This window comes from Ailuropoda melanoleuca, chromosome 16, assembly GCF_002007445.2.
Source record: "Ailuropoda melanoleuca isolate Jingjing chromosome 16, ASM200744v2, whole genome shotgun sequence".
In the NCBI taxonomy this organism is placed as follows: Eukaryota; Metazoa; Chordata; class Mammalia; order Carnivora; family Ursidae; genus Ailuropoda; species Ailuropoda melanoleuca.
In genome coordinates this window covers 73,682,367-73,693,887 of record NC_048233.1, presented here as the reverse complement: position 1 = coordinate 73,693,887, position 11,521 = coordinate 73,682,367, and the positions used below count along the sequence as shown (strand labels likewise).

Here is an 11,521-nt window from a genome sequence, read left to right as displayed (position 1 = left end):
GTCCAATCTCAATTTACTTTTCTTCCGTTCAAGTAAAATGAAATTTAGTTCTTCACAATTCTATCACGGAACGCAGATCTTGATGTCAAAGCTTACTTGGCGCTTCCCAAAGCCCGGAAGTCCCAGCTCAGACCTGCATCCCGGAAAAGCCCCAGCGAGATCCCATTAGCAGTGTGGAAATCCCTCGGCCATCCCTTGGCTGGCTGATGCTCCGGGCCCCGCTTCCAAGGCCTCCCCATCAGCTGCTGCACTGTGGACTCATCAGGACGGTCAAGAAGGTGCAGTTTCCAAGGATAGCACCCCTCGTCTCCGCCTTGCACCCTCCCCATGTGCTGGGTTTTACTGCCCTGTGGGAAGGAACAGCCAGTGTTCTCCCCGAACACGGAGACGTTGGGACTGGGAGGACTCAGGCTCTCTGGCGGCTTGGATCCAAGAAAGGGATGCGGCCCCGAGTGAGGGGGTTGCTGGAATTTGCTGATGTGGATTCTTTTCTTCTTAGAATTGCAGAAATGCTGGGAGGTAGCAGGAAGTAATCACTATACTTAAAAAAAAAAAAAAGGAACAAAGAAAGAAAAGAAGGAAAAAAAAAGAAAGAAAGAAGGAAAGTGCTAGAATCAGCAGAAGCCAGAAGATTTGCCCTAAGTGCTTTGTAAAGCTAGCCTAGCACCCCCTCCAGCCCCCATCAGGATAACTCTAAATTTCTGAGGGCTCCCAGGGACCCTGCTTCCGGGAAATATTGTGGGAAACCTCTGCTCGGTCTGGCCACTATGTGAGAGTTTTCTGATTGCTGTCCTGGAACGGTATGCCTGGGGCGGATGGCATGAACCTTCCACCTGACATCCAGCCCCAGCCTCCAAGCGCTTACCCTCACCTACCCGTCTACCCCCACCCAGCCTGGGGATCCTTTTTCCTGAGTCTGGAGATTCCTCAGACTGGAAAACAGATCTGTAGCCAAACACATGCCCACCCCGCTCCAAAGACATCGCCACCCCCGAAAACCTTGACGGTCACTCATTCATGTCACTCCTTGAGGACCAAGTACTCCGCTTATGGTTCGGGGATCCAGCAATGAACACATGTAGCGGCCCCTGCCCACGCGGGGCTTGGATTCTAACCAGGACAGGGTTCCTCGCCCTTGGCACTTGTGACATTTGGGCACATGAACTTGGTTGGAGAGTGGGGGCTGTCCTGCACATTGTAGGGTGCTCAGCCCATCTCCAAACTTTACCGATTAGAGGCCAGTAGCAACTTCCCTTCTCCCAATTGTGATCGCTAAAAAAAATGGTTCCAGCCGCTGGCAAATGTCCCCTGGAGGGCAAAATTGTTCCCAGTGGAGAATCACTGAATTGGGAAGAAACACACACACCCCTAACGAGACATTTGGCACGAGTCTCACCATAGAGAGGATAGCCTAATGTATTCCTTATGACATGACGTCCCCAATATTAACCATCCTCCCCCCAAAAACACATGAGGAGACTGAGACAGAAAGACATTTTGAGCAGCTAGCCCCAGCTCTGAAGTGGAGCAGCTGAGATCTGAACCCCAGCAGTCGGACTCCATGCTGGCCTCGTAACCTCTATGCTTTCCGTAAACAGCGGCCTATTTGCCTGAGCCACAGCCCCAGGATGCCAAGAAGCAGCAAGGACCTCATGGGTAGGAAAGCACAGGGAGGGTGGTAGAGAGAGGCTTGCAATTCAGAGGTGAGCTTTGCAAATTAGGGTCCTGGGCCGGCCCTGACAGAAGCCACAGAAGAAACTTGGAGCCAACTTTTCTTTCTCCTCCTGGTGCAATTCATAACACTGTTTCAGAGCCCATAAAAACCCGTGGTGGACGAGAATGCAAAATCGCATTACTTTTTTATGGTAAAACTATAAAGGCTCCAAGAAAATGCATGTCTGCTGCTAATTCCTTCACGTCCTTCAGACCCATACTAGGTATGGAGGACAGTTGGAAGAAACGCCGATTCATAGTAATAAGGACAACAATTGTAATAGCTGGTATTCGTGAGCCCCTTCACAGGCAATCACTGCTCTTTACTTGTGTTAACTCACTTAATCCTTGCAGGAGCCCATTAAACACAAGCAGGTTTTTCGTGTATCAATTATACCCCATTATTATGTAAAAATGACGATTAAACAGTTGTGCAGTGCCCAACAGGTGCACATGTCTCGTGACGGAGTAATTGTAGTTATCTACTATAAAATAAAATACTATCTTTCTTATTTAAAAAAAAAGCCCCATAGGGTTGACTAAGGCAACTGGGGGCTCAGAGAGGGGAAGTGACTTTGCCTGAGGTCCCACAGTGAGACTGACCCACAGAGACAGGGCCCAGCTCAGGGTCTGAGTTCAGCAGGTGGCTGTGGCTGGAGAGCGTGGTGAGGTGCCTGGAATTGAGCCAAGGGTAGTGGTAGCAGCAGGCGGTGGGGGGAAGGTGAATCTGGTCCTTGTTTCTCGCCTGCACCCAGGTGACTTTCCTGAGGAGCAAGTTGAAAAACGCTCGAGAGAGATGCGAGCACAGCCAAGGTCATGATGTTTCTCAAATTACGGTCCCTGGACCACCCACACCAGGGCCACCCGAGGGGTCCGTTGACAAATATATACTTTCATTGTGAATGTAAATGATAAAGGACTCTTCACTTATTTATTAAAATAAGAAATCCAGGGCGCCTGGGTGGCTCATTCGTTAAGCGTCTGCCTTCGGCTCAGGGCGTGATCCCGGCGCTCTGGGATCGAGCCCCACATCAGGCTCCTCCGCTATGAGCCTGCTTCTTCCTCTCCCACTCCCCCTGCTTGTGTTCTCTCTCTCACTGGCTGTGTCAAATAAATAAATAAATAAAATCTTTTAAAAAAATAAAATAAGGAATCTAACAGAATCATGGGCTTTTATTTTGTTTCCATTATATAGGTGGGAGAAGAAGAAAGCCCAGTAGTCCCGTCCTGATTTGACAGAGCATCTTATAAGTCTGTACGCTCTTGGCAAATACAGAGACGCCCAGTTCAGCATCATGACCAGAGAAATGGCTGGTCCAAATGGCCGGTTTCTCTTTGAAAGGTTCTTTCAAAGGGCATGGTGGCAACCTCTGAAGCCTTGTGGCCTCTCCATGCACTTGCCCTTCCCAGCGTGTGGAAGCTCATTACCAGTGAGCGATCCGAGAGGCGCAGGCAGAAGCAGGGATGTTTAGTCTTGGGTCTCAGAGTGTCCCTTGTGTGCGTTCTGTTGTGCAGCAAATCTCCAAGGCCAGCCCGCTTCGAAGGTGAGGGAAACGAACTCCACCTCTCCGTGGGGGGGTGGGGGTGGCACACATTTATGGGGAAGAAAGGGATCGTCTTTGGAGATTAGCAACTCCATCCCACCAGTCTCTACATTGCCTAGACACCAAGATGGATAGTCTCACGAATGATCTTAATTCTACATCATATCAAATCAGATCATTTGCAAAAGAAAGACCTTGTCCCCACTGTAGTTATAGAGAAGAGGGGACATCACCTTCATTGGTTTCTGAGATACTTTTGTTAATTATGAATCCTTCAAATTTTGAGGGTGAGACCTGGGGTGTAAACAGTGAGTGTTACAAGCGATCATTGAGTAACTCTCAGCTCCAACACAGAACCAGAGCAAAGGAGGGAAGGGATTTTACTTAGGAGCAGGGCTGGAAGGCACCGATCTCATTGCTCATCAAGACCAGGCCCACTGGTGACCCCGAATCAGCCTCTTGCCAGGTGCAGCCCAGAAACGGGCATTCTGTAATTTTTTTTTAAAGGCTTATTCTGTTTATTTAATTTAATTAATTAATTTATTTAAGATTTTATTTATTTATTTGACAGAAAGACAGCCAGCGAGAGAGGGAACACAAGCAGGGGGAGTGGGAGAGGAAGAAGCAGGCTCCCAGTGGAGAGGCCCGATGCGGGGTTTGATCGCAGAACACCGGGATCATGCCCTGAGCCGAAGGCAGGCGCTTAACGACTGAGCCACCCAGGCGCCCCCATTCTGTAATTTTTATCCAGGCATTAATTCTTCTGCTAGTTAGAATCACTTCCCAGCCTGTTGGTGAATATAAAGTGTAATGATGATATTGATTACAATAAATACCTTGTCATTGGCTTAGCACTTTGCAATCTACAAAGTACTTTTCAATGATTATTCGATTCCGTTTTCATACTAATTCCCAAACCTCCCCTGACGTCTTTGCTCCGTGACACCGGATTGACCCTGGCTTTGCCTACAGAGCTTCTCAAATTCACCAACCTCCTTTCGCTTCTGAGATTTCCTCTCCAATATGCCATTACATCGACTTCTAAAACCTCCCTAATTCCCCTGCTCCCCCTTGAAGCTCACCATGATTTAAGTGAGGGGAAAGGAGATAGTCTCTTGTGAGACCCCCCCCCCACTCCCTTGGGCTCTTCACTGGCCATCCAAGGAAAACTGTTAAGAAGTTTGGGGGTGGTGGTGGCAGAGAGCCTCAAGTGAACCCTGGTCGTGGGGTCAGAAAGTCTGGGAGCTTGGCCCAACTTGGCTGGAACAGGTGTGGCCCAGGCCAGGCTCCCCTCCTCTCTGGACCTTGGTGTCCCCAACTGTAAAATGAGGGTGTCGACTACCATTGGTGGCTTTACGAGTGCTTTGGAGTGGCTTTGAAGCTCCTTTGGGTGCCTGGTGTGTAAGGTGGGGAGAGGAGGGCCTGCTGATGAGGGGCCCCAGGTGACTTCTCCCGCCCATCCACCTGAACTGCTTGTCTTTTGTGTACAATCGAATTTCCACATTAAACTATGGGGAGGGGGAGGTTTTTCCATAACAGCAGTGACCAGTGTTTCTTCAGGACCATGTGACCTCTAGTTTTGCTTTCTGTCCCCACATTTCAATGTAATACCAATAATTTCCAACAGTCCAGCTTTAAGCACGTGTCATTATTGTTACTTCATTCTCCCTGTTTATAGATGTCATGCCAGTGAGCCTCATGAAGATAAAGTGCTCTGCCCGAGGCCACCCAGCTGGTTCCCCTGGTAGAACCCGGATTCACTCAGTGTAGACTGGTGCCACAGCCCTCTGACCTGACCACTACACAGCACTACAGCCCAGCTCATCTGGGCACAGATCCGGGTTATGACACAGACCCGGGTGTCCAGAGGTCCAAGTCTCTCCAGCCCTGGAGCAGTTTCAGCAGTTCCAGGGGTTTCCAGGCCCTTCCTTAGGTGGGACTAGGGGTGGGGGTGCGGTGGCAGGAACTTGCAAAGGGGCTGGCTGTGCATGAGGGTTCAGTGTAAGTCCCAGGGCTTGGGTCAAGGGCACCCCAGGTAGGGCTGTGGGACAGGGTTTCTGTCTGTCCCCTCAACACACTTCTTGAGGTGCTATTATGTGCCAGGCAGTATTCTAGGGCTGTGGATACATCCAAGGATGACACAGACCCATATCCCTGGGAGATTCAGGCCATCAGCAAGACAAACATGACAAGCAAGGAAGCTTATATGGACTATTAAATCATGTTAAAAGTAAGGCAGAAAGGGGGAACAGGGAGTGATGAGGTGAAGGGCAGAGAGCTGGTCATTTTAGATGAGGTGGGCAGAGAAGGCCTCATAGGGAAGGTGATGCTGGCAGTAAAAACCTGGAGGGGAGGGTCCATTTCCCTCTACCTCCTCTAGGTGGCAGCATCCTCCAGGCCATGGGGCAGCACAGAGCCCGTCCTTGCCCAGCCCTGCTGGTGGATCCCCAGGGAAGCTTGCTTAAGCCTGACACCACGGGAACCAGGGCTGCTCCCTGTACCCCATCTACAAACTCTGATTAAAATGGGGAATCCTAGCAAACAATGCCTTGGGATGTGACTATGTTCTGTCTCTTGATCTGGGTGCTGGATAGACAGGTGTGTTCACTTTGTAAAAATCCACTAAGTTATGATCTGTGGGGGCACCTGGGTGGCTCAGTCCCTTAAGCATCTGCCTTCGGATCAGGTCATGATCCAGGGTCCTGGGATCCAGTGGGACATTGGGTCCCCTGCTCAGCAGGGAGTCTGCTTTTTTTTTTTTTTAAAGATTTTATTTATTTATTTTACAGAGAGAAAGAGAGAGACAGCCAGCGAGAGAGGGAACACAAGCAGGGGGAGTGGGAGAGGGAGAAGCAGGCTCCCAGTGGAGCATGGAGCCTGATGTGGGGCTCGATCCCAGGACCCTGGGATCATGCCCTGAGCTGAGGGCAGACGCTTAACAACTGCATCACCCAGGCGCCGCTCAGCAGGGAGTCTGCTTGTCCCTCTCCCTCAGTACTCCCCCCCACGCACACTCTCTCAAATAAATAAATAAAATCTTTTTAAAAATAGTTACGATGTATGGGTTACACTTCAGTAAAAAGTTAAACATGACACACACAACTTAAACATTTTCTTTTCATCCAGATCATAGTTTTCATTATTTTTACGCACCTCTTGCTGATGAAAGCTCTGTGCCATCTTTCGTAAAGTTTATTAACTACATTAGAACAAATAAAATGCTCAGAGCCACACCTGACCTGTAGGAAGCACTTCGTTAATGTTAACACCATTTCCTGTTGTACATGCCGTGAGGCATCGTCTGTGATACCCAGTCTTGCTTTCTTTACAGTGCAGAGAGGACTTAGAGAAACTTGCCTAGCGGCCCAATGGCGAAATCCTAGACTTGTATGATCTTCCCAACCTTTCCCAGATAACTTGCCCATACCTATTTCAATCGAAGTTCTAAAGGGAACTTACCTTTATGGGTCTTTCCAAAGTACTCCCCTTAGTTTTCACAAAATGAACGCTCCCTCATACTTCTATTTCATTAGTTGACATATTAATTGAAGTATATAATTCAATAAGGAGATCAACTGGCATAAAAAGATTTGGAGACAGGGGCGCCTGGGTGGCACAGTCCATTAAGCGTCTGACTCTTGGTTTTGGCTCAAGTCATGATCTCAGGGTCACGCGATTGAGCCCCACCTTGGGCTCCATGCTCAGTGCAGAGCCTGCTTGAGACTCTCTCTCCCTCCGCCCCTCCCCATCTCTCTCTTTCTCTCAAATAAATAAATAAATCTTAAAAAAAAAAAAAAAGATTTGGTGACAAGCCCAACTAACACTGAGCATACAACTCAGTCGGAAGCGGAGGGAAGGCTGAGGTGACGTAGAGAGGCTTCATCAGGCAGCAAGAGCTCTGGAAGGAGTGGAGGGCCTGGGCCAATCGGGAAAGTTGGTTCAGTGGAGGTTGAGTCAGAGAGCTACCACTGTACCCTTCCTTCTTAAGTGTTGTGCTCCCCAAGATCGATTCTTTTTTTTATTTTAAGATTTTATTTATTTATTTGAGAGGAGAAGAGAGAGAGAAAGAGCACCAGAGCAGGGAGAGGGAGAAGCCGACTCCCCCGCTGAGCAGGGAGCCCAATGCTGGGCCCAGGACCCCAGGATACTGACCTGAACTGAAAGTAGACACTTAACTGACTTGAGCCACCCAGGTGCCCCTCAGGCATTTTTTTCTGAAAAAAAGGAAATAGCTCTCATTAGATTCTCAGAGGAATTTATGTTCCCCCCACAAAGTTAAGCACTGCATAAGTGCTGTATTTCCTTCCAACCAGGCAGGCGAAACCCTTTAGATAAAGTCCCATAAACTTTGTATAATCTAGAAACATGGAGGGAAAGGGAGCCTTTAGGCTAAGTCCAAGAAAGATCAGATGGGACTGAGGAGTTCTGAGGATTGGAATGTGTCATTTCACCTCGCGTTGAGATGGTGCCAGGGATGTGAATGCACACTGGTTGTTGGAAATGACCCGTCGGGCAGGTGGTCAGTAGCAGTGGGAAGTGAACTGCAATTTGCTCCAACTCTAGAATATTTTTCTACCTTTTACAGACTTGGATTTCTGTATCAGGGGATCCCAGACCCAACTCCTTTCTCCTTCTGCCTGAAGATGTGACCCCAGAACCGCTCAGAGCCAGAGATGGAGTCCTGAGGGTGGTCCCCACTCCCGAGCCTTGACTGAGCGCCTCACCTTCTCAGAAAAAGTCAGGTCCCATCCTCGAGCCTGTCCTTCTGAGCTCATATCACAGTTGTCATTTAGCATGTATTTGTGTGATGAATGATATCCCTCACTGCCGTCGCCCCATCGGCCAGCACAGTGCCTGGTACATGGTAGGAACTCAAAAACATTTGTTGGATTAATGAAAAAGTTAGAGAAATAGGGACTAGACAGGAATCTAAAGCTTTGGCATCTGGGGCAGAGGCAACTATTACTCGAGTTTCATTTCTACCCAGTCTCTTCTGTTGTTAACTTGGTCATGTTACCAAGTCCTGGCCAGGGCAATGGGGTGAGAACCATAGACTGTTTCCAGCCATGGCCTCCGAAACGGCACGAGTGGTCTTCGGTGCTCTCTCTTTTCTCCATCTGCATGGCAGGAGGAAGCTAAAGCCCAGATTCCTGAGTCACTGTTTGGAGACAAGCTGCCCGCTTAGGACACCTGACCCTCCTTGAACTGTGATAGGAGCAAGATGTACTTTTATTGTGTGAATCCCTGAGATCTGGGGGTTGCTTCTTACGACAGCAGGACCACATCTGCCCTGACCTAAAAGACCTCAGCGCTGTCATTAACTCCTTCTGCCCTTTGGCAAGCCACGAGCTCTCTGGGCCTCAGTTTCCCTATTGGTCAAATGAAAGGATCCCACAAGATGATGTCTGATATCCTTCCAATGTTAAATGTGGTGGTTCTGCTTGTTTATTTGCCTCCCTCCTGCCTAACATCACATGCAGGCATAATAAATGTTTGTAGATAAGAGAACCTCCTATATTTGAAATCCTTACCCCCAGATAAAAGCATTTTAATACCTTAGAAATTCAGAGTGGTTGCTCAGAATATTTAATCATCCAACGAGTAAAATATCGATCAAAATAACAATGGTGACATTTTATCCGGAGGCTAGGGAACCTTCTGGGATCTTTCCCCTCAGCCTTCCAGAAGCTCCCCCCAGCATCTTGCTCTGTTCTTGGCCGTCTGGGGGCCCCAGCATTTCTAATGATTTGCAGGCCTCCTGCTTAGACTGTCCCATCTGTTCCACTCGGATGACTCTGTCATCTGCCTTTCTCGGTAGAGACAGTCCCATTTTTCAAACGAATCCACTAATGCCTTTCCTTAGAAAGTTGTCATGAAAGGCTACCGCCTGGATATCAGTAACCAAGAAGCCAGAGTCACATCCTTGATGAGACATAGCAGAGTTCTGATAACTGGGTTTCAAATTTCCTGAGGTCTATCCTAGCCCTGCCATCAGTTCACTGTGTGTGAAAGAGGTAAAAGACAAGCAGTTCAGCTCGGGCTGGGGTCCCTCTTCCCGTTAAAAATGAAGGTCACTGCAGCTGCTGTCATCCCAGTAACTATAGTAACGATGAACCACATGACAGGTGTATGATCGCCATCAGACAATATCTAGAATTGAGTGCTCATCCTTCCCTTCCCCCCCACCCCAGATCCTGCTAGGTGGTGTGAAGGGTCTCCTAGGGGAGCAGCTCAGGCGTGGGAGATCGGACCGACAGCATTAATTAAACCTCGCATTTCCCCAGAACGTTTTGCATTGCCAGGCCCGGGAGCCAAGAAAACCTCCAAGGGAAGCTCTCATGAGAGAGAAAGCTAAGTCTATCACCAGGGACAGAAGCACTTCTCTTCAGCTCCACGCTTGGCAGCAAACGGAGCTCAGTAGGAGAATGTGCCTGGCATACAGCAGGCACAAAATAAATATTTGTGGAAGAGTCATTTTAATCAAAGGGAGCTCATTTAGCAAATGGGATTCCTTCCAAACCACTGGAAGTCCTGCATGAGAAGATCATGTGAGTCATTCACCCTTTCAACAGTTCCTGTACCTCCCGTATGCACCCATGGGTGACGGTATGAAGGCTCTAGAGACAGTAGCTTGCTGAATGAATCCCAAGTTCCTTGGGGCTCAAGGGCATGTTGGGAAGCGTGTAGAGGGGAGTCTGAAGAGATGGGCAGGGACCACACCGCAAAGGGCTTTGGATTTAACCAGAGGCTCTTGAGTTTATCGTTGGTGACACTTTGAAGGCTTTTATACACGTGAGTGACAGGATCCGCTTTGCATTTCAGACAATGGCTTGACCAAAGAGATGAGGTTCTAGAACTTCTGAAGCCAGGACTTAAGAGAACAGGCAGCTCCTGCTTCCTTCCTCGCGGAACCTGTCCGCCGCGCAGCTCCAGCCACACGGAGGAGAACCACAGGGCACCGGCTGACAGCCAGTTGTGCCCCCAGTGGCAGCCAGCGCCAGCTGCCCACTGTGGGGTGCGCCATCTTGCACATCCCAGCCCAGCCGGGCGCAGACCCCGGGGGCATCACTTGCAGCAGGAAAAACGCCCAGCGGAGCCCCGTCAACACACAAGATCATGAAAAGTAACAAAAGGATTGCTTAAGCCACTAAGTCACGGGTGACTTGTCACGCAGGGGTAGATAAGGTACCGGGAGCTGGTCACTTCTGCAGCTCAGCACGGAAGGTCTGGTGGGAGCCATGCTAGAATTAGGAGCCCTTGGCTTCATGGGGATTCCAAAGCCCTGTTGTGGCTGAAATTGTCTGCACTCCTCAACCGTGCCGAGCACGCCCAGAGCGCAGCAGACACCGCAAATGCTTGCTGAATTAAATGAAACACTCCAGGTACCACAACACACTGAAAACCACTGTTTTCTGATCTCAGGCGTCTCCTCATGCCTGGAATTCTAATTTCGCCTTCCTCTAAACTTACTTCTTTTATTTCCCCCTCTCTGAATCAAGTGTGGACTCCTGGCGGCTGCATATGTGATACTCTTTGTTCTTCTAAGACAAGTTCTTTCTCTGAGGGTGACGCATGGACTTGGAATCTGCCAACCCGGGCTTGGGTGGAGGATGTCTGGATTTTTCCAGCTGCCCCACATCCCCTATCAGCTGCAGCTTCCTCATCTGTGAATGGAGACCCACGGATCAAATGAGATCGGAAAGCGTGCTGAAGGAGACAGAAACAGAAACAGAATGCGTGCAGCGATCTTCAGGACATGGGCACAGTCTCAACCCGAGACAGCGACTCCCTTCTCCCTGCCGCCTGCCCCCTGCCCCCTCTACCCCACTGCAGAGCAAACCCCAGGCAAGCTGGGGAGATGGGAAATCTCCAGCCCCTGTGCGTTTGAAAATCTCGCGGAGGACCCAGTTGTACAGCGTGGTGGGCCAGAGAAGGTGAGAAGGGAAGGGTTAGTAGTCTGGTCAAGTGACTCCTAACCCAGACGGAGCCGCAGGCCCGGGTTGGAGCCCTGGTTCCCCGCTCACACAGTGTGACCTCTGAGAGCTCCTGCCCTTCTTGGGGCCAAGTGTCAGCGTACAGGAAGCATGAAGAAGGGCCCGAGACACCCCTAAGCTTGCAGGCATCTGAACGCTCGGCTGCTGTTGGGGTGGGGGTCTGGTCACGTGTCGGCGGGAGTGGGTGCGGGGTGACGTGGAGCTGAATGCGGGCGCACCAGCCTGCTCCCGGCCGGCCTCCTCCTCTGACGTCCTCGCAGCCGCCCTCCC

The 11,521-nt window shown here is 49.9% G+C and overlaps 1 protein-coding gene across 1 annotated transcript in view; it reads left to right on the top strand.

The window, feature by feature from the left end:
* The first annotated feature begins 10,920 nt into the window (after positions 1 to 10,920).
* SYT13 (synaptotagmin 13) overlaps positions 10,921 to 11,521 on the top strand; it is a 32,344-nt gene continuing 31,743 nt past the window's right edge. The window contains exon 1 of the mRNA XM_034645509.1: positions 10,921 to 11,191. Within this exon, the coding sequence (XP_034501400.1) occupies positions 10,928 to 11,191 (264 nt within the window). The 5' untranslated portion in view covers positions 10,921 to 10,927. The remainder of the gene's footprint in view (positions 11,192 to 11,521) is intronic.